General features: G+C 42.2%; 1 protein-coding gene across 5 annotated transcripts in view; it reads left to right on the top strand.

Moving 5' to 3' along the window:
• SEMA6A (semaphorin 6A) overlaps positions 1-23,719 on the top strand; it is a 136,171-nt gene that overhangs the window by 42,534 nt on the left and 69,918 nt on the right. For all 5 annotated transcript variants that reach the window (XM_050945630.1, XM_050945627.1, XM_050945628.1 and 2 more), the window contains exons 2-3: positions 15,845-15,982; positions 23,385-23,502. In XM_050945630.1, the coding sequence (XP_050801587.1) occupies positions 15,883-15,982; positions 23,385-23,502 (218 nt within the window). In that variant the 5' untranslated portion in view covers positions 15,845-15,882. The remainder of the gene's footprint in view (positions 1-15,844; positions 15,983-23,384; positions 23,503-23,719) is intronic.

The raw sequence follows: 23,719 nt of genomic DNA, 5'->3' as shown, positions 1-23,719 counted from the left end.
TACTTGGCAGTGTCCGAAAGGTAGGGGAAAAGACTGTCTCTGTCCCTCAGAACTTGCAGTCTAAATAGGCAGACAAGACCATTTGGATATATCAACTCTTGGGAGACTTGGAACTTCCAGAGGTGTGTGGGTATAAGGTGGCGGGGTATTCAATTCCTTGTGTAAGGGAGGCAGCATTCTTAGCTTTTGTAGGTGAGGGAGTCGTCATTATATCTAGCTCTGGTGATGAAGAGGAGACGGTGGGGAGCTTTTTGGGTTTAGGACAGAAAGCATGCTCTGGGTTTTCCTGTGCCATGTACTCAGTAATAACTTTAGAAGACTCTATTCTTATGAAACTGAATTGGCTGTATATTAAAGCAATTTATGGCTGCTCCACTTGCATCTTAGTCTTCCTAACTGTGTGCAAACTGTGACTTCCTGGAGCCTTTTCCAAATACTTCTCTCCTGCAACCCTTGCTTATCCCTCCAGATTGCACTCACGTTGCTGTATTCAGCTTCTATGGGAGGAGGTAGCTTGCCCAGAACCTTAGCAAAAGGTGCGCACTTGCTTGCTGAGGGAAACGCTGGAATGAGGAGCTGGAATGAGGAGCAGAGTGCTTGGATCCTGAGGTTGGAGGTGAACTCAGGTCCTAAGCAGAGGTGATAATGAAGTACTGGGTGAATTTCAACCCTTTTTCTATTTGTAGGTTCAAGTTTTTAAAAATGTATTTGTTGTTCAAAATAATTCATGAATATATTTTGCGATTTCATTTATTCTGTGGATGATTCTTTTGGCTGTGTCGCTTAGCTTTGATTGGCCAAGTGGTGGTCTTTCTGGGATGAGCCTAACTCTTACAATCAAGTTCCTGGTAGGAATGTTTTAAAAAATGAATTCAAAAGTTGCTTTCCACAACTATTTACAAGTGTTATGTCATTCTGCAGCTGCTTCATTGACTGATTCAGCTCTGTGATGGATATCCATGAAAAGTCCCTCCTGACGGTCAGGAGATAGGAGCAAAGTGTAGAGATCGAGAGTAGAGATGCTCAATACTTCCAGAACAAGAGATTTAGACAATAAGATTTTTAATTAAAAATATTTTTTCTAACAGAACTGGTGAATACACACACAAACTGCAAGAAAAAGAAAATAATGCTGGTCCTTCACACTATCTTAATCTCATATCTGAGAGAAAGGACCTCTAAAAATCTGTTCTAGAAGGGATACTGTGTCCTAAAATTTTGTACATATGCACACACACTCCTCTTTTAGTGTGAATCTTAAACTCTTGTGAATAATGTGTTGGCTGTGCTGCATTTAGAGTTGAAAGCCTCTGAACTGAGCAATGATATACCATCATATAGGTGATATTGATTCTGTTGTTCAGGACATCAGAAACTCTCTGAAGGCTGGTTAGAAGGGAGAATTCTGTTATATTTCATGAGCAGCTGAACTGCAATATGTGCCTTTCCTCATTTCAGCAGAGAGAATGGGAGTCAGGACATTGGTCAGTAAAGCTCTACAAGGCCAGGAGAAGGTAGTTGATTACAATGGGATTTATGAAAGAGGTATTGCAAAATCATCCATTCCGTGAGCCAAATGCTCAGAGATGCTGAGCACCTACGACTTTTGCTGAAGCCAGTGGAAGTTGTGGATGCTTAATCCCATGGAAGTCAATGTCAAAATTTCAACTGATTTCAACAGAAGCAGGTCTAGGTCCTTTATTTGTAACTGGTATTTGGCATTTCTATAGCAAGCCAAAGAATCTGCTCTAACGTAATGAGAAAACGTAAGACTCAGACCTTCAGCTCGTACTCATGTGTGTATTTCTATAGATGCCAATGGTCTTATTCACATGAGAAAGGGCTGGAGGACTGAGTCTATGGCAAGAACATGAAACCATCATGCCAGCAAAGATCTCTGCAGGCTTTTCAAGTTACCACAGTACACACATACAGCCTGCAGTCTCATTAAAAAGCTATTTGAGTATCTGATCTAATTCCTTCTGTGCTTTTTAAAAAAAATCTGTTCTCTTTCTGCTGGCAGAGATTATTGTCTTGGCTGTAGATCAACAAACACTAGCAACTGACCAATTGAATATCCAGGTTATTGAGACCCATCAAAAGTCATAGGAAGTCGCTGTCTGCCATACTTGATATAGGTTACATAACCAGCTGAGGTGCAGAGGGAGAAACAACAGAGCAGCAGCTACAATGTTCCTGTTCCTGCACAGGAATTACACTTTTCTCAGGCAATTCATGAAGTATTAATTCAAGCCAGGAAAATACACAGCTATGCTAGAGAGATCACAAATGTTCATGAATTTTTCTTTTAATGCACCCCTCCCCACCTTCAAAGGGTGAAGTTTGTGGTTGGGGAGGCGGAAGACTCTTCAGTCATCTCGAAAAAGCACTACTTTTCAATTACAGCCAAACCAAACAGTTGTATATGATCCAAACATACGTCGATCCCTAAAGTTAGCGAGTACCCTATCCCAGTAGTGAGTTGGTGGGTATAATTTCATAGTTTGGCAGAGTGCCAATGTCTGGTGCTGTATGCATTTTTTTTAACTCTACAAAATTAGCTAGAATACTTGTAATAATGTTTTCAGCATCAGACTTAATTGTGTGTCTGAGCTGTTGAAGTTTTTTCCTCTCCAATATATCTAATTATTGTTTGTTGGAATACAAGTGCAGTCAATCATTCCTAAAATAACTGTAGAAACCATCAATGATATAGAAATCTTTTTGTCTTACTGTTATGGTGGTGGGCTGAATAGTTTAGCCTGGCCTAGCATGCTACCTGGAAACAGACTGCTGACTCGTCCATGTGACATTCTTTGTTTCCTTTTAAAGACCCTGTATAGGTTATTGAAAGGGCAGAGAATATTTCCTGCAGGAGAGGAAAATGACTTTGCTTTGTTCTACCAGTTATCCAGACACTGGATTAGAGGTTTCCCCTGTTGACAAGAAAGCTAATCCATTATTTCAGTTCATGCATTCATACTCTGTAGACCCCTTTTCTCTCACTGAACTGGACTGGATCTTTTCCTCAACCTTTCCAAAGATGTAAAGTACATAATAACAGTTATTACTCGTATAACTTGCACTCTAGGCAGCTATCAGAGTTGCTCTGACTCCCTTTCTATACTATTCTGAACCCCCCAAGAAACAAGTGTGAACGAATGCATACGGATGCTTGTACTCTAGAGTAAATAAATGGGTGAGGGCGTGTCTATATTAACAGTGCTGCGGCTGCACCAGTGCAGCTGTGCCACTGTAGCGCTTAGTGAAGACACTACCTATGCTTACAGAAGAGTTTTTCTCATCAACATAGGTACTCTGCCTTCCCAAGAGGCAGTAGTTATGACAACGAGAGAAGTCCTCCTGGGAACATAGTGCTGTCTACACCGGGTATTAGGTCCGCACCCGTGAGCAACGTAGTTATCCTGACATAAGTTTGTAGTGTAGACCAGTGCTGAATGTATGCCTGCATAGAAATGTAGTGTGCCTCTTTGGTGCAATGTCTGAGCTCTTCCTGAATTACCACCTTTCTTTGTCTGACCATCAGTCTCTCAGTTTTGCGCCTGCTTTTCAAAACCCTTCACATCAGATAATTTCACATTTCCTCTTGATACTGGTCTCTTGGTAATGAGAGTGATTGTGCATGTTCTATTAATTAAAGAAATTGTGATTTTATATTTAGGGGTTAATTGGTGATATCTGCATATAACATTTTCCTAAGATAAATTAGATTACAGTAAATAACCTTGTGTCCAGTATAGCAGACAATAAGCGTTTGTCTTAAGAGCATCCTGGAAGTAGGATAATTTAATATAGCTATTGGCTCCTTTCATTGACTTTTTTTCATATTACCAAAGTAGGTAAAATGAAGCTATGGATGAAAAATATGCCATGTTGTCATGAGTGATCCTTTTTCCACAAAAAAATTCTTGAGAATAGGATTTTTTCTTGTATCAACCTCTCCATAAATTGTTAAAATTATAGATGATGTATAATTTGGTAATTTTCTGGGCATAAATCCAGGCAGAGTAGAGCTCAGAGACTGCCACTTGCAACTAGCAATTACCAACAGACTGTAGGAACTAGATGATTGGTAACTGCAAGCGTGGGGATCATCCTATTTTGGAAAAGCAAAACTAGAAAGATGTCCAGAATCCTTTAGGGTTTTTGTTTGTTTCTTTAAGGCCATACACAGTAACGAAAAGATCTGAAAAGTATATGATTCCACAAATTACCAGTAAAAAGAATCAGAGGAGTAGCTGTGTTAGTCTGGATCTGTAAAAGCAGCAAAGAGTCCTGTGGCACCTTATAGACTAACAGACATATTGGAGCTTGAGCTTTCGACGAAGTGTGTATTCACCGACGAAAGCTCATGCTCCAATACATCTGTTAGTCTATAAGGTCCCACAGGACTCTTTGCTGCTTTTACAGTAAAAAGAAATAATTAAAGACAAATAGAGCTCTAGACAATCTATCCAAATTTTACATGCCCATTTCCTTGATATTTGAGCATATGAGAGAAAGTGTGTGTGGAATGGTGGAGGCAACATTCCAGACTCATTCTTGCTGTAGTGTTCTCAACTTTGTTATCACCATTAACTTATGCTTACCTGCAAGGTGCTTTTAAAATTTGCCATAGGGATTACATCTGTTTTTCGGCCATTACTCATTTTTGCAGCAGTCTCCTTCTGGCCATTCTGAAAGGTGGAAAGAAACCAAAGAAAATTGATTTCATAAACAAATAAGGGAATAAATGTATAAACACAAGTCTTCAAGAACTCTTTGCTTACCTGCAGTTTTTATCTGTCAGAGACATACATAAATTCTCATGATGAATTGGTTGCTTTCCAGGGGGAAAGTCTTACCTTTACCTTCTCATTCTCCTTCACAAGTTGCGATGTACATTTATAAAAGTCTTCTTGCCTGAGTGAAATGTTGCTGTATTTCACTGAGCAACCTTTCATAGACTATGATCTTGAAAATTGGCCTAAATCCTGGACTAGACTATTCTGGTATATAATGGGTACTGGATTCTCTTAAAGTTGCCATAGTTGCTGTGGAAGTAATGCACTTTCATGGGGGCATGGCACAAGTGATTGGTTTAATCAAGCCATGATTTAAATTTTTAAAATTGATTAGCATTGTGGGATGGTTACAGTAAATTTGATCCATATTTTTTGGACTGTGGAGTTTCAGTCACTTTTGAGCTAAAGTTGATTAGTACCTCTGGAAACATATACTGTAGAAAGTTGTTGTTCTACTGAATGTAAATCAAGCTAGGTTAGTGACTCTTTTTTCTGAGTAAATTGCATTAATGTGGCCAACATTACATATCAGTAATTGCACAAAAGCTAGATGATGTTCTCTGATTACTCTACAGTTGAACTTAAATGTGTTCTCTGCTGTTTCGGGAAATTAAAAAAAGATGGACATTTCCATTTCAAACAAATAAAATGAGTGTCTTAAAGCAGCTAAATGCCACAATTAAAAGATAATATTTCATTTCTTGAGTTTAGTTTTGAACTTTAAAGAAAAATAAATATTTATTTATGATTATGTTAAGCAGCAATCAGCCACTCTAAAACACAATGATATGTTATGTGGGATCCTAATTTTGGTCCGGAATAATGCTATGCTCTTCATATGATTTGATCTGTTGTGCAGACATAAATCTACTGTAAATTACTATTTTGTTTTCCTGGGTAGGGGAGGAGATTGAAGAAAGGGCTGGAATCTATTTAAATATGCACCCATAATAATGAAAGGGGGCATATGTTAAGCAACTGAGGGAATCTGACCTGCAAGTTTAATGCACTAGAGGGATTATTTTAGGATTACTGCCTGATCCTGATGTTATGTTTACCGCAGACGTGTAGCAGCTCGGACGATGTCTGCAGGGCTTTTTCAAACTTTTAATCAGTGGCAATTGGCAATACTGTTGTGAAAACATACATGGTTTCATGTTTCACTTTTGTTGTTATCGATAATAATAAAAAGGAAGAACACATTTCATTCTCTCTATACCTGTGGATCACAGGCTACAGTGTAATTTTTATTCCATATGCCGAAAGAGAGAATAGAAGGTCTGTTGACTAGCAGATATTTCCCAGGCAAAGTTAGGGTCAGGAAGACTAATGGTATTGCTGGTAGTGTATCTGTTTTCTATTAAGGTTGCTGAGATTCAGCAGCAAAGAATATATTAGAGATGGTGTTCTTTCTTGTCAAAAGGCAATGTTACGTTTAGCTCTTCCATCAGTTAAAAATCTTGACAGTGGTTTATTGAAGCCCACAAACAATCAATAGAGCTATTTTTATCTCTTAAACAAATGAGGTGTATTTAAAATAATAAAGACATCATTGTGATGACTGAACAAGCTGTTCTAAAGTTAGATCTGTTGCTGTGTGTTTCCGGTGGTAAGGAAGAGGAATAATTTGGCCACTGTCTTTGTTCTTTAATGCAGGCTTATTGCCCCAAAATTAAAATTGAAAATGTTTCTAGCAATAATTCTCCAAGCACAAATGGCTTTCTTGCCAATTTTGGCAATCCTGTTTTCAGTATGAAACTGAGCAATTATCAGAAAGTGAAATATAGCATGATACAATACCACCATCAGCATCAAGACAAACAACATGTTCATTGTGTCTTTTGCCATGTGAGCAGGTTATTGCCATTGCATTATCCATTCCTTTAAAATGTGTACCTCTGATGCCCTGACAAATAGATAACCAGAGGAGCAGAGAGGAGCAGATGCTTTAGCAAGGAACTGTGGCCATTTTCTCATTTGCGTTGGCTCCGTATTTCAATGCAAATATCACTGAACAGGTGGCTGATGAGGTCCCTGTAGATTGTTTACAGTAAAGGTTACAACCAGAATCGATAGGCCTGAGATACTTCTAATTCCATTTGGGAGATGTTCATCTTCCATCTGACTGTTCCCTCTCTGAACAACATCATCCTATTAAAGCTGAAGTCACTGGAACTCAGGTCAATGGAAGGTTCGTCCTATTAAAGCCTTCATTTGTTCTTCACATTTTCCTTTTGTACCATTCTGGGGTAATCAGTAATGATGATCTATACAAGATAGGTTGCCAGCATTACCTACTAACATGACACCTTCTTTAGGAAGAGGTTCATCAGTTCTGACTGGGGGGTTTCCAAATCTGTTCATCTTATCAGTCACTGAATCAAGGGGTAGTGAGATAACACACAGAACTGATGTTGCATTGTATGATTTATTGCTTGTGTAACACTGCAGATGAGTACTCACATTTACACAAACATCAGCACACTACAATAGACCCAAATCCTCTTGAAACATTTTTGAGAAATATTTGCATTTTGATTTGAAACTTGATTTTAGCCTTAAGTTTGCCCTAGCTTTACTGGAAAGTTGCATACATCCTTGAATAGATGATGACATAGTATCTGTTATACTTATTTGATAGATTTTTATTACTCTGTTCGATAAAGGTGTATGCTGTCACTTGCTATATAAGGAAAAATATATCCTATGTTCCACCTTTGTACAACCCCCGAGCCCAATCATTACACTGGGATGTAGCCTGCAACAGGAAAATGAGTAAGCAATGCTAAATCCAATTAAAATGGTAGTAAAGTGCATATATCACAGGATGCCCACATATTCCCCCTATATGTAAGGAGCACTTTGGGGTGTGCATAATTGATGTGCGTAGAATGTTTGTGCACATTTCATTTATTTATTTATTTGTTGTGGTCGCACCTATGGAGTCAGGTCATAGACAAGGAGGCCATTGTACCAGGCACTATATAAACACCTACAAAAATGGTCAGACCTTGCCCCAAGGAACTTACAATTAATAGAGGGCATACTCAATGGAAAGTGAGAGGGATATGGGCCTCTACACAACCCTGAACCATGTGGCGTTCTCTGTCCCCTAGTAATCAGTGGTTCTCTTTTACTGGCCAGATTCATGGAGTGTTTGAGACATGTTTGTCCACAGGGATCGGATGGGCAGCTGTAGACAACAGGAGCAGGACAAGATGGGGAAAGATGAATGATGGATGCACAGTGGATCATAGAGAGATGTTGATGATTAGTAGCTATGGAGGAAGACGAACCTGGCATGAGTAGTTACAGCCACCTGCACTCAGGTGACTAATTATCATCACAGGAAAAAAGAATTGGCCATCCCAGACATCATCTTGCTGTGTGCCAGTTCAGTGCTAATGTCTGGCACTCAAAGCGGTTTCCTGATGATTACCACTGCGTTATCTGCATTGTAGTGCTTGTTGAGCTCTGCAAGCACCTTTGAGCTTTCATTGCTTCTGTTCATTCCTTTTTGTCTGCTGCCTGTGGCACCATTCCATTCCCCAGTGGTCATCAGGACCTTTTGTGTGATCTTTTTCACTGCCACACCTGAGAGTGGTACCTGGGTGACAGAACTAATTGTTACAAAACAGAACTGCTACCCTAAAATCACATATAGCAGTAGCATGTCCCCCTGGACACCTCCCTTAGCTGCTTGCACCTGCCTAGCTTTCCTCTTTTCAGAGGGACTGTGGTTCGCAAGCTATATTCCTGTTATTGCTGTTTTATTTCTAGCCTCTTTTTCTGTCTTTTTCGCTGTCTAGGAACTGTGAATTTAGAAAGTAGTAAACAATAATAATAATGATACTCTGAATTTATAATAGTGCCTTCTCAAAGGATTTCCAAAGGTTTCTCCAGCTGCAGGCAGGGGGGCATATGTGAATTGCCCATCAACACGTAGCAAGCCTGTGGTGGAGTGGGAAATAGAATGCAGGCTATGTGACTGAGTCACATACCCTGGTTTTACCGTTAGGAAGCACTCTCCTTATATAGAGCAAGAGGGACACACTTTCAATGAGAGTTAGGCTCCAACTGTCTAAATCACTTCTGAAAATGGGACTTAGGAACCTAAGTCACTTTTCAAAATTTTATACCTAGAGATGAACAAACAAATTCACATGAACCTACCTTTTAGAACATTTTAAATGTTTTTAAGTTGTCTAATTCCTCCTCCCATCCATTCATTATTTTTCATGTTTGCTGGGCCCCTGAATGTGATGAGAGTGCCCGATCTCCAGATATTTCTGAGGATCCCCCTGGATTGTGGATCCATGGATACTGCTGGTTTTACTGGCCATGTCTCCTTTCCTCATGCAGTGATTCAAATTCTTTTCCCTGGAGGGAAGGTATGACTTGAACTCTTAGATTTCTTACTCACAGATTCTTCAGCACATTTTATTCCACACACACTCCAAGGCTTGTTTGCAGGAAGGTAGCTTGTCACCTTTAATTTGTACAAATATATACGTATTCTTCTTATTAATAGAGTCATAGATTGTTATGGTCATTAAGGTCATTTAGTCTCACTTCCTGCCTTACAAAAGCCACTGGATTTCACTGAGTAATCCCTGCATTGAGCCCAATGGTTTGTGGGTTGAATTACAGCATATCTTTTGGGAAGACACCCAGTCTTGATTTAAAGTAGGTTTATGATATGTGTGAATCCAGCAAAAGCTATGCAAGACTGATCATGATTGGAGACCCCCACACAAAAACCCTGGCATTGTTCTGTATTCTGACTTTACTTGGAATTACACCTGATTAACTGAGGGTACAGCTGAACGGAAAAGTTAAATCGAAGTTTCTCTGACATGGAAGATTGTAGCTCTTAAGGGCTAAGCACCATACTCTTCTGCAAATATATTTACAGCTGCTACTGATTTAACAGAACCTATCCCTCTGTTCTCAGGCTTCAAACTGGCCTTAAGTTATCACAGAATCTATCAGGAAATTGGTGCTTCATTTTTACATTTTACTTGTAATATGTGCAGAGTAAGGCAAACCCTTCTTATACAGTTCAGACCCACTCACAAGGTAATAGGATATTGTGGGAGTAGCAATATATTCATTTCCTTAGCCAAAGGGTTATTCTGCGTGCATTTCTGCCTGGAACCATCACTCACTAAACACTAAAAAAGATCAGACAGCAGAAGGCTGATGTCATGCTGATGTCTTTCTGTTTGGCTCCGAGAGTCATGGTTTCCAGAAGTTATATATTGCATTTGGCTCAAAAAATCAAACCATTCTCCTTATATTGCAAGCCATATTGAGCCAGGGATGATACTACCTCCTTATCTTCAAATACTCCTTGAGGCCAATAATTTGGTTTTTCCCAATGTATAAATTAGAGACTAATAGCTATAGAAACTTTATTTATTTATTTGTATTGAAGTAGCACCTCAATACCCTTATCAGGATCAGTGCCATGCTGTGCTATACTCTAGCCCTCAGGAGTTTACAATCTGAGGAAACATTTCCTTATTTTCTCCCATAGGGGACTCAGATTTACATATGAGACAAAAGCTGATATGATTTCTTTATACCTAATCACTACAACGACTAAGACAGGGGAAATATGTACTTAGTAAGGGAAAGTCTCCTTACTAACATCTGTGCAACTCTATTAACTTCAAGAAGACAGTTCAAGGCAAGATACTCTTGCATCAATGTATACTTGCATTCGTCCAAGGAATTCAGGAAAACAGACTGCTTGTTTGTGTTCTTTAGAACTAAAAAGCAAGTCATACCCTTTTGCAAAACCTCACTATCTCAATGACTGATAATACTGTGAGTTGATATAGAATCTTTCTACGTCCATGTACTTTAAAGCATTTATCATGCTGTGTCTCCAGAGTTTACAAGTAAAAAAACCAAGCAAACAAAAACCCACTTGCCAAAATTAATACTTTTTCTGTTGGAGCAATGTGCACTTTTTGAATAGCAGGAATGGAAGTTCTTGGAGCCAGAGCCTCAGCTGATATAAATGGGCTTAGCTTTATTGAAGTCAGTGGAGCTACACCAATTTACACCAGCTGAGGATCTGAACCTTGGTGTTTACAAAGCCATTATTTGGAGATGGTACCTCTGCTCTCTGGGCATCACCATCTGGCTACTTGTGCTTCATCACATGCTGCATATGGAAGGACATTTGGTTAGGAAGCAGTTCCATCACACTTGTAAGTCAAAATACTTGTATCATTCACAGGAGCCCAACTAGAGCGGAGAACGTGCTGAAAAGGGAATTTATATTAGAAAGGAATGTAACTATTTTTAACAAGCATCTTTCTAAACTGTCACTGAAACTAGACAAAAACCTTGCACCACAGAAAGAATGCCAAAATTCATATTAAATTAGTATAATTACCTTCCAGAAAAAGCTGACATTGGCTGATAGACTCACCTTGGACCCAGTTCTGCATTGCTCTGTATTTACCCCAGGGAAGAGTGGGTGTAATGTACTAACAGATCAGAATGGGAGCGTTTTGTACGTACTTTGTACTGGTGCTAATATCTACACAAAATGTAGGGCAGTACATAATCAGCCTCCATGTTTATTAGAAACAAATAAAAATATCCTTAAGAATGACAGAGAATTTTGGCCTGAATTCATTAAACGAGTTAAGTGCCGAAGTCCTGGTTTTGGAACCACTGCGATGCACAAAACTCCCGCTGAACCCTGTAGGCGTCTAAACTCACACGACACCTACTTTTTTGCGGTAAAGTTCCGTGGGCAACTATGTTTCAGCCTTGGAGCATACGTACTCATGCCTCCCAATTGGCATCCGAGCAGCTATCTCCTGCTGAAACCCCAGAGCGATTCACAAACCAGGGAATGCAGGCATTCCACTGCCTAAGTTGGGTGCAGGGCCCAATCTGTGAGGGGCCCTGTCAGCATGTCTGCTGGATTGGGCCCTTCAGATGAGTTCTCACAAAATATCTGGGAAAGAGGAGGCGTTCACTCATAGCATTTAGCTCAGTGGTTAGGGAACTCACCTGAGGGGAGAAGGGATCTGAACAGGGATTTACCACCTCTTAGGTGATTGCTCTAACCACTTGATGTGGGGCTCCCTTAGTTTCTCTTATTGAAAATTTTGCATTGGACATAAATAATTAAAGAGTCATTGGAGCAGGGAGACTGGATCCTGGGTTTCCCACCTCTCACTTGAGTGCTCAAATCTCTAGAGTTGTTCACATGCTTGTGCTCTCACTCTCAGTTAAGGAGACATTTTGGGCAGAGAGTGCAGGCAAGCACGCAAGCATGAACATGACTCTATAACCAAGTGCAATGATATTCCCTCTAATTTTCTACATCCATGTGCGGAATGAATTTTTTTGTGTCCACTAATATGGAGGTGATGTGTGGTGGGGGTGGGCTAAGGGGTTTGGAGTGTGGGAGGGGGCTCAGGGCTGGGCTAGAATGTTGAGGTGCGGGGGGTGAGGGCTCTGACTGACGGTGCTGGCTCTGGGGTGGGACCAGGGATGAGGGGTTTGGAGTGCAGGCTGCTCCAGGGCTGCAGTAGGGAGAGAGGACTCCCACCAGCCCTGTCTCGCCATAACAGCCCAGGGCCAGGGGGAGAGCGCCTCTCCCTGCTGGGGCAGTTCTGGGGCCAGGACCAGGGACGAGGCGCCTCTCCCACCTGCATGGCCCTTGACAGCCTGCTGCGCAGCCATGCGGCTGCACAGCTTAGCAGGAACTTAGGCTAGGTGGTTAGAGCATGCTGCTGGGAGGTGGGAGGCAGAAAATCAGGTCCCCGTGCTCCAGTGACACTTTAATTAGTTTCCTGTTGAAGCTGCTGTATTCTAGGTGAGACTGAGGGACACCCTGCTCCCACCTCTAAATATCCTATAGCCCAATGGTTAGAGCACTCATCTGAGAGGTGGTAAATGCCTTCTCCCCTCAGAGGGAGGGGGAATTGAATTGGGGGCTTTCCCACATCCCTAACTCCTAGGCTAAAAACTATGGGGGAAGTACCTCCTCCTCCCAGCTTCTTGTTAAAATGGTGTAGACATCTAATGCTAAGAGAGGGTTTGCATCTGGGCATTGCAAAGAGCAATAGGGCCTCCCTGCGGCCTGCAGTTAGGCACTTATCTCTGAGACATGAGTGGGGCTTAGTACACATTCCTATCCTTGGCATCTCCCATTGGCTAGTTTAAATGTGGCATCTCCCATTGGCTAGTTTAGGTATCTCCCTGCGTAGCATGCTGGCTTTTGTGAATCACAGTATAAGATGCCTATTCATTTTAAGGTGCTTTGGTGCCTAACTAAGGCTTTGTGAATCACAGTGATTCTCTAGAAACCTAAAAAAGTTAGGCATTATGACACTGAGCATCACAACGCCTCACTTCTTTTTGTGGACTCAGGCCTTTGTGTGTAGAAACAGCTTTTCACTATGAAGCTGTTAGATGGAAGAACTGAAAACTCCTTAGTCTTCTCTTTGTGTTCATGTGAAGAAAAAAATCCTGTCAGTTAAACTATACTTAAAATGACTGGGTAGTATAACAGAGGTAATCTGACTGGAGACCCTCTTGTCTACATGTTTACATGGGACGGTTCAGAAAGTTGAGTGAGAAGAAGGGAGCGATATATCACAACCCTCCTTAATAAAGTTTTTGAAGCTCTAAAGTGGAATGGGCAAGATTTATCAACGCTGCCTTAATGCTTTTCCACATGTAATACATACATTGTTAGCGAGCTGATGATGTGCTGATAGGGTATAACATAAAGCAGCTATTCTTCTGTTGCAGTCCCACTGTAAGCCATGTTAAATTTGAATGATCAGCCTGCAGACTGATATTGTGGGTGGAAAGGGTTTAAATTGAGAAACTGAATTGCTTGTTAAATTTCTTCTAGATAAATGACTGTTCCTCTCCTGTACTTCAGAAAAGAGCTTTGCATTTGACCAAAGCATTTGCAAGAAGGAAGGAATTGAAATTTGTTGATATAGTAAAGCAGTATACTTTGTTTTGTCATCTTGCAATGCACTTGTAGATACAGAACAGGCGCTTAATACTGAATATGAAAAATGTGTCTTTAAAGGTAAAGGCAAAACTGTATTTCAAAAGGCCTGTAAGAGGGATGAAAATCATCCGCTTAATTCTTTTTTTTCTTTTGAAATCCTGCCTTTAATACACACCCTGAGGAATCTGTGGTTTTGAGTATTCTCCTTCTTATTTGTTATTTCTGTTGTGGTAGCACCTAAGGACCTCAAATGAGGATTATTATATCAGGCACTATACAAAAAATAATATGGAGATAGTTCCTGCCCCAGAGAGCTCACAATCCAGACACTGGGAAACGGGTAATTAATGAGACAAATGTGGGAAGGGAGAAATAAAGTAGCTATGACGAAGCACAGTTGTCTCAGTAGTCACAGGTGGCCACTAGCCTAATGCCAGACAGAACTATTTCTCTTGAGACTCCGGTGCATTATGCTCTCCCCATATCTTTCCTCATGTAAAATATAATAACCAGCCAGTTTCTGTTTTATGTTTTACTTACTCTTGCTGTTGTACCTTTGCCATTCTTTTAATGCTGTGTGGCAGTCGAGGAGCCAATTAGTTAATCACAGAGTGGCTCACATCAGAGTTTATTTTCTGTGGGTACAAACTTTGGTTAATAAAAATACAGAAGCAGCCAAGTTTTCAAGTGTGTGTGTGAACAATAATAGGCAAACATGGAGTATAATAAATCGTCTAGTTATAGCCCTGAGGGATCACAATGCCCTTCAACAGAGTTTCCTTCTGAAGTTCAGTCATAGGAGCTGGGATTTTATTTCAAAGCACATATCAGAAAAGGCAAATTAATTAGTGTGACGTTTCCAATTGAATAAATGATTGGGAACCAGCTGTGTCTGTGAAATTGCAAGTAAAAATGCAGCACTCAGAACTTGTTAATGCTTTTTTTGGCATGGAAAATGGAGACATAGGTATCTAATATTAAATAGTGTTGCAAAAGGGCAAGTTAGCTCTTTATTTGCCAAAGTAACTTTCAAAGACTATCTAGGTTACAAAGTTTGACTTTCTGCACATAAATCTTGAATGATTGACAGACTATTGTAAAATAGCTTTGTTCAATCTTTGGCACACAGCATCAAAGGTTTGAAACCCTGGAAGGGCTGAAAAGAAAACCCCACTTTTAGACTGATTTCCCCTGCAGATCAGCACCCCTGTGAAATTTGCCTGGGAGTTATGAGCTATTTACTGTATTATGTTTTCTTTTACTGTATGCACAGGCACCTTTTGTTCTTTTCATCTCCAAGATTTGGGGATTTATTTATTTATTTAGCACATGAAATGTTAATAAGCGAATGCATTGGTAAAACATGAGGGGAGAAACCCTGATATTAGACAGTTCTGTTCACCTTTATTTTATTGCAAGTTGGAGTGTTGGTTTTATGGTACTTAAATTTATGGGTACATATTTTTATGGTAAAGCCCAATGACATGTTCAGTGTGCTCCATCAAACTGTCTGTGTTTCTGTGTTTGATTCACAACTCCGCAGGGTATGAATCAGTCTTCCAGTATAACCTTTAATCACTTTTTTTTAACCTAAATAATGTAGTGTGGTTTTTATTTATGGCCTGTGTCATCATCTAATTATGTAAACCTACCTAAAGAAACAGCAGATGGAGTATTTCCCTAAAAACTCTTGTCAGCTATTGATTGACTCAGAAGACAAAGTTTCTTTATTGGGTCCAATCAGCTGAGACAGAAAATTCACAGGTAGCTAACAGCATATTTAAATCTGTTCAAAGCCAAGTTGTAGGTGTGACTGATAGGGGCAAGTGAGGCTTGAGGAATGAAAGAAAAGTGGCCTAGCAGGGCAGGCCCTTTTTAAAATTACTTACTTGTTACTTATTTTAAAAAACTTATTTGTTACTTTATAGTGAGAATCCCCTTTGTTACCTGTTGACCATTCAAGCCCTACTTTCTGTGTGCAGTAGTTAAAACAGAAGGGACAGGAAGCTCTTATGCCCTTGTTTGTTTTCTACAGGGTGAAGTGAAGAAGTAAAGTCTCCCCGCTGAATTACTATGAGGTCAGAAGCCTTGCTGCTATATTTCACACTGCTACACTTTGCTGGGGCTGGTTTCCCAGAAGATTCTGAGCCGATCAGTATTTCGCATGGCAACTGTAAGTATGAAAGGTCTGGTGCTTTTTTCCTCCCCCAAGCTCTGAGAAGGAATGTATTGATCACTGAACTTCAAAATTGTACAGTTTTAGCTGATCTGAAATGAATGATGTTTTTTATTTCTTGATGGCTCTTCAGATCAGCCAGGTTCATTCCCAGATGATAAAACTAGAACAGAATACTTCTGCCCTCACTTGGGTTTTCAGAACTGATGAGCTGCTTGCTCCTCCAAAACCATAACCTAGAATACTCTGCAAATGAGAGTTTCTGCAGTGCAGTCAGTCCACAGTTTCCCATCCTACCCAACAACAAATGAAGAAAGCTTGTTTTTCATGAGCAGAGAGTTTCTTAACTGACTCCCAAGAAGCGAAGTTCTGGAGAACCAGCTAAGTCCATATATAAAGTGTCGCTCACTAATGTAGCTGTGTTGAGGACATACCATTGAAATGATTTTTCTAGAACTACACAAATAACTAAATTTGTTTGCTCAGCCTTTGATGAATCATTGTCCCACTTTACCATTTTGGCATTTTGGGCAGTAAAACTATTTGTAAGATTCTGACAAAAAAACATTTTGATGAAAAGGCAACATTTTTTGCAACAAATATTCTCCATTTTCTGACCTGCTTTAATGGGAAGTCTCTCTGACATTAGACTAGCACAGGGTGCTGCAAGTCAGGCTCAAGATGGCCTGGCTGGACTAGGTGAGAAAGCATGCACTGCATTTGACCACTTAGGTCAGACCCTCAGTATTACCAAGTTCCTCTTTATCATGGTTATCACAATTATTCCAAAAAGGCCTTCTGGAGACTAAATTCACAAGGGGGACTTAGGCATCTCACAGCCCCTTTTAGTAGCCTAAGTACAACAAGCAGGTGCCATTGGCATTCACACCATCCCCACTCAGCTGCTTCCTAACTCTGGAGATACTAGGCATCAAAGTTTCCACTTGTGAATTTATGAGGTGCTTAAATTTATGCCACGAAATCTTACACTGCCCAGCAGCTTGGTATCCATTTCACACCTGTGCCCCAGTGAGTTTACAAAGTAGGCATCCTCCCCGCCGGTGTGGCCTGATCCATTAGGCATACACATAGCCCAGACAAGGAACAGGGGTTTGAACACAGAGCTCCTCCTCACAAGTGAGTGCTGTAATTTCTGGGCTCTCTCTCCTGTTGGAGCTATTCCATTTTGTATAAATAATTCAATATTCACTAGTGTAAAGACTTGAGCTTGAGTCTCCCCCTCCCCCAGGTGAATGCCTTCCAGGCTATAGAGTTATTGCGACTCTCTCTGACCCAGGAGTTTTTAATTATTTTATACAAAATGGAACAGTGTCAACAGGAGAGACTGAGAGGACCCACCCCAGAACACCCAGTGGTAACGGGACTCTCCTGGAAGGTGCGAGAACTGTATTCAAATTCCCCTGTGTCTGATTTGTACCAACGTCTCCCATCTCTAAGATCAGAGGGTAGCCGTGTTAGTCTGGATCTGTAAAAGCAGCAAAGAATCCTGTGGCACCTTATAGACTAACAGACGTTTTGGAGCATGAGCTTTCGTGGGTGAATACCCACTTCCTCAGATGCATGTAATGGAAATATCCAGGGGCAGGTATATATATGTGTGCTAGCAAGCAAGCTAGAGATAACGAGGTCAGTTCAATCAGGGAGGATGAGGCCCTGTTCTAGCAGTTGAGGTGTGAAAACCAAGAGAGGAGAAACTGGTTCTGTAATTGGCAAGCCATTCACAGTCTTTGTTCAATCCTGAGCTGATGGTGTCAAATTTGCAGATGAACTGAAGCTCAGCAGTTTCTCTTTGAAGTCTGGTCCTGAAGTTTTTTTGCTGCAGGATGGCCACCTTAAGGTCTGCTATAGTGTGGCCAGGGAGGTTGAAGTGCTCTCCTACAGGTTTTTGTATATTGCCATTCCTAATGTCTGATTTGTGTCCATTTATCCTTTTCCGTAGAGACTGTCCAGTTTGGCCGATGTACATAGCAGAGGGGCATTGCTGGCATATGATGGCGTATATTACATTGGTGGATGTGCAGGTGAATGAACCAGTGATGGTGTGGCTGATCTGGTTAGGTCCTGTGATGGTGTCGCTGGTGTAGATATGTGGGCAGAGTTGGCATCGAGGTTTGTTGCATGGATTGGTTCCTGAGCTAGAGTTATTATGGTGTGGTGTGCAGTCACTGGTGAGAATATGTTTCAGGTTGGCAGGTTGTCTGTGGGCAAGGATTGGCCTGCCACCCAAGGCCTGTGAAAGTGTGGGATCATTGTCCAGGATGGGTTGTAGATCCTTGATGATGCGTTGGAGGGGTTTTAGCTGGGGGCTGTATGTGATGGCCAGTGGAGTCTTGTTGGTTTCTCTCTTGGGTTTGTCTTGCAGTAGGAGGCTTCTGGGTACACGTCTGGCTCTGTTGATCTGTTTCCTTATTTCCTCTTGTGGGTATTGTAGTTTTGAGAATGCTTGGTGGAGATTTTGTAGGTGTTGGTCTCTGTCTGAGGGGTCAGAGCAGATGCGGTTGTACCTCAGTGCTTGGCTGTAGACAATGGATCGTGTGATGTGCCCGGGATGGAAGCTGGAGGCATGAAGGTAGGCATAGCGGTCGGTGGGTTTTCGATATAGGGTGGTGTTAATGTGACCATCACTTATTTGCACCGTGGTGTCAAGAAAGTGGACCTCCCGTGTAGATTGGTCCAGGCTGAGGTTGATGGTGGGGTGGAAGCTGTTGAAATCATGGTGGAATTTTTCCAGAGTCTCCTTCCCATGGGTCCAGATGATGAAGATGTCATCAATGTAGCGTAGATAGAGAAGGGGTGTGAGTGGACGAGAGCTGAGGAAGCGTTGTTCCAGGTCGGCCATGAAGATATTGGCATATTGTGGGGCCATGCGGGTGCCCATAGCAGTGCCACTGATCTGGAGATATATATTGTCATCAAATTTGAAATAGTTGTGTGTAAGTATAAAGGCACAGAGTTCAGCAGCCAGTTGTGCTGTGGCATCATCAGGGATAGTGTTCCTGACAGCTTGTATTCCATCTGTGTGTGGGATGTTTGTGTAGAGAGCCTCTACATCCATGGTGGCTAGGATGGTGTTTTCTGGGAGGTCACCAATGCATTGTAGTTTCCTCAGGAAATCAGTGGTGTCGCGGAGATAGCTGGGAGTGCTGGTGGCATAGGGTCTGAGTAGAGAGTCCATATATCCAGACAGTCCTTCGGTGAGAGTGCCAATGCCCGAGATGATGGGGCGTCCAGGATTTCCGGGTTTGTGGATCTTGGGTAGTAGATAGAATAACCCTGGTCGGGGCTCTAGGGGTATGTTGATTTCTTCTGGTGTTAGTGTAGGGAGTGTCCTGAGTAGATGCTGTAGTTTCTTAGTGTATTCCTCAGTGGGATCTGAGGGAAGTGGCCTGTAGAATTTGGTATTGGAGAGTTGTCTGGCTGCCTCCTTTTGATAGTCAGACCTGTTCATGATGACAACGGCACCTCCTTTATCAGCCTCTTTGATGATAATGTCAGGGTGGTTTCTGAGGCTGTGGATGGCATTGCGTTCTGCACGACTTAGGTTGTGAGGCAAGCGATGTTGTTGTTCCACGATTTCTGCCTGTGCACGCCGGCGGAAGCATTCAATGTATAGGTCCAGGCTGTCATTTCGACCCTCAGGAGGAGTCCATGTGGAGTTCTTTTTCTTGTGCTGTTGGTGGGAGGGCACCCGTGTATCAGTGCACTGTTCAGTGTTGTCCTGGAAGTATTCTTTGAGTCGGAGACGGCGAAAGTAGGCTTCCAGATCGCCACAGAACTGTATCATGTTGGTGGGGGTGGCAGGGCAGAAAGAGAGTCCCCGAGATAGGACAATGATCCCACACTTTCACAGGCCTTGGGTGGCAGGCCAATCCTTGCCCACAGACAACCTGCCAACCTGAAACATATTCTCACCAGTGACTGCACACCACACCATAATAACTCTAGCTCAGGAACCAATCCATGCAACAAACCTCGATGCCAACTCTGCCCACATATCTACACCAGCGACACCATCACAGGACCTAACCAGATCAGCCACACCATCACTGGTTCATTCACCTGCACATCCACCAATGTAATATACGCCATCATATGCCAGCAATGCCCCTCTGCTATGTACATCGGCCAAACTGGACAGTCTCTACGGAAAAGGATAAATGGACACAAATCAGACATTAGGAATGGCAATATACAAAAACCTGTAGGAGAGCACTTCAACCTCCCTGGCCACACTATAGCAGACCTTAAGGTGGCCATCCTGCAGCAAAAAAACTTCAGGACCAGACTTCAAAGAGAAACTGCTGAGCTTCAGTTCATCTGCAAATTTGACACCATCAGCTCAGGATTGAACAAAGACTGTGAATGGCTTGCCAATTACAGAACCAGTTTCTCCTCTCTTGGTTTTCACACCTCAACTGCTAGAACAGGGCCTCATCCTCCCTGATTGAACTGACCTCGTTATCTCTAGCTTGCTTGCTAGCACACATATATATACCTGCCCCTGGATATTTCCATTACATGCATCTGAGGAAGTGGGTATTCACCCACGAAAGCTCATGCTCCAAAACGTCTGTTAGTCTATAAGGTGCCACAGGATTCTTTGCTGCTTTTACATCTCTAAGATGAATGTTCTAACCCCTGAACTATTGGATAAAAGGGTGAGATACCATCTGCAACTGTTTTTCTTGGGAAAGGGCTGACTTGACTTAGATACCTAAGTCCATGAGAGGGTTCACAGCTATGAATCCTGAGGGGAGATAGGCATTTCCCTCTGGCCCAGACTTCGGCACCTAACTCCTTTTGAGGGGCAGGGCTTAGACCTCTCTCCTTAGCATTTCCTACTGGCCAGGGGTGAAAGTAACATTAAGCACTTACCGGTATGGGGGCCTGGCATCGGGCGGAAGGGGCGGGGGCTGTGGGTTAGCCTCCACCAGCCAGCCCATCCATGCCGCCTGGCCCATGCTGCCCAGGGCTCTAGCGGCAATTTAAAGGGCCCAGGGATCTGGCCGCTGCAGCAGTAGCAGCGGTGGCGGCCGGGAGCCCCGGGTTCTTTTGAAGTGCCAGCCCTGGAGCAGCTGCCCCTTTTGCCCTGCCGACAAGTGGGGGACAAAAGGGGAAGCGATGCTAAAGCATTGCCGCAGCAACACTTTAACATCAGCTGCATATGGGCCGGTACCAGCAGCCACTTCTTAATGGTATGTCGTACCAGCCTGTACCGGCCTCCTTTCACCCTGCTACTAGCTATCTTAGCTGTCAGACTGCTCAGCTTGCGGGCTTCTGTGAATCCCATTTTTAGGTGCCTAACGTTCACCACACATTGTATAGGAAGCCTTGATGCCTCACTTGGGGCTGTGAATTCCACTAGGTGTCAGGGCACCTTGAAGTTAGTGCAACAACTGGGGTGAGCAGATGTCCCGAATTTATAGGGACAGTCCTGATTTTTGGGTCTTTTTCTTATATAGGCTCCTATTACCCCCCCCCCATCCCCGTCCCGATTTTCACAGTTGCTCTCTGGTCACCCTAGCAACAACTAAATCCCCCTTGTGAATCTAGCCCTGGTGTTCAGCACTTGTCAGAATTGCCACCTGCATTTGTAAAAGTGTGGTTAAGGAATGGCAAGTCTGCAGAGGAAAATATGTAAAACTTCTATTTCTATGTTATGAATGTCAAATGGCTGCAAACATACAGGCCTCAGTTCACACAAGGGCAGTCAGTTACAAAGGAATCAGTGTTAGACAGAGGAAAGCTGGAATGTTAAAAATTAGTACTTCTCAAGTAAATCTTGGTCAGGAAGATTAACCTTCTGAACCTCAGTCCTCTGTGAGTTTGGTTAATGTGTTTACCCAGGAATGCTCTGCTCCGATGCAGCATCTGGATTGCAGGGAAGTTCCTGTTTGTACCAAATTTTACAACCAGGCTGACTAAGACACAAAGTGATTTGCCCAAGCCTACGCAGTGAGTCAGTAGCTCAACCTAGATTAGTACCAAAGACCCTCCTAAAGGGAGTTCACCAAGAAAATTAAAGCGGAATATCTATAATAATGGCCCCCAAGGTAGCGCTGTTTGTTTGGAGCAAACAGATTTCGGGAGAAAGGGCTTAATGCTTGAATTGATGCCAGTTAACTGCATTATGTGAATGTGCAGGAATTTTGCCTTCTGATGCTGCTCCTACTCATAGTCTCACTTTCTTTCTGTTTTCTGGGCATCTTTCTGATTGTTTTCCTGGGAGCTGCCTAGACTGGCTCTTACATCTAGAGACATGCATTGCAAATGCATTAGACAGACAGAAACTCTGTCAGAAATGTTTTCTGGGTGTCTATTATAGGATCTACATACAGATTGTATATAGATCCCATCAGTGCTTGTTTACTTCCCAGCAACAAGAGCTCTGGAATATAATGAAGTGCTCTCACTGACTATCAGAGTTGAGGAAAAGGCTGAGTGGCTACTGGTACAGACTTCCAATCAGCATTATCATCTGGCTGCCAGGAAAACTGATGTATCAGACAGGTTGCCAAAAATGACCAAAAACAGTCAGGTTAAATAAATACATAAATAAATGAAGGTCAATTAATGGCTACCCACAGCTTCTACAAAAAATACAGCTGCCCTGCACTAGCAGCCCAATCCTGTAGGAAACCTGTGAAGCTGGCAATTTTATACCTAGTAATGCCAAGTCCTTAGCTCTGACCATTAGCCAGCATAGCCATTGCAGTGACAGGTGGGTTACTATAAAGTAGTGGAGTTTGACCCTCTTTTATTCATGGACCCCTAAAAAATTTGAAATGGAGATGCGACTCCCCCCTTTGGAAATCTTAGACATAGTCTGCGGACCCGCCAGGGTCCATGGATCACAGGTTGAAAACCACTGTACTATGGTAATGGCAACCTTTCACAGACCCTTTAGACATAGTCTGCGGGCCTCTGGATGTCCATGGACCACAGATTGAAAGCCCCTGCATACTATACCATAAAATAGCTTTGTTCTGAAAGATAAACTGTGGCAGGCAGCATCCAGCATTTAAAACACTGCAGGGGATGAAAGGAAAACTGCGTGGAAGTGCTAAGTACCTTTATGCCAAGAGCTCTCAGAGCAGTTTTATGCTCTCGGAAATCACAGTTTTTCATTTCTAAAAGCATAATGGCTTTCTCCTTGACAATTGCAAACAAAGATTATAACCTTTATGAGCTATGCAATCCACTGTGCTATTACTTCAGTATTGCAGGCTGTATGGTGGGGAAAGACAGCAAGGGCAGGAATTATAGATTTTGGCAGAGTGTTTGGTGATGGGGATATTCCATGTTAATATGACTTCATAATATGAGTGTCTCTCTATCTTTTTGCTTTCTTTCTCCCAATCCCTTTCCTTTCTCACAGATACAAAACAGTATCCGGTGTTTGTGGGGCACAAGCCAGGACGGAACGCCACACAAAGGCACAGGCTGGACATCCAGCTGATCATGATAATGAACAGAACTCTCTACATTGCTGCTAGGTCTGTAGTGTTTTGCTAATTCCCTTCTTGCTATTCCTAGAAAAAATTGATATCCTGAGTTTATCTCTGCCAGACATTTATTTTAGGATTTTATCACACACATTGGGCTTCATAGTCTATCCGTGATACATCTTAAAAGCTACATTAGTTGGTCATCTTGGGCTCAATCCTGCAAGGCTCTGAGCAGCTTCTGGGGGTGCTGGGCATCTGCAGCCCC

This window comes from Gopherus flavomarginatus, chromosome 3 (assembly GCF_025201925.1).
Source record: "Gopherus flavomarginatus isolate rGopFla2 chromosome 3, rGopFla2.mat.asm, whole genome shotgun sequence".
Classification (NCBI taxonomy): Eukaryota; Metazoa; Chordata; order Testudines; family Testudinidae; genus Gopherus; species Gopherus flavomarginatus.
The sequence above is the reverse complement of the archived record's forward strand: the minus strand, read 5'-3'. Positions and strand labels throughout refer to the sequence as shown.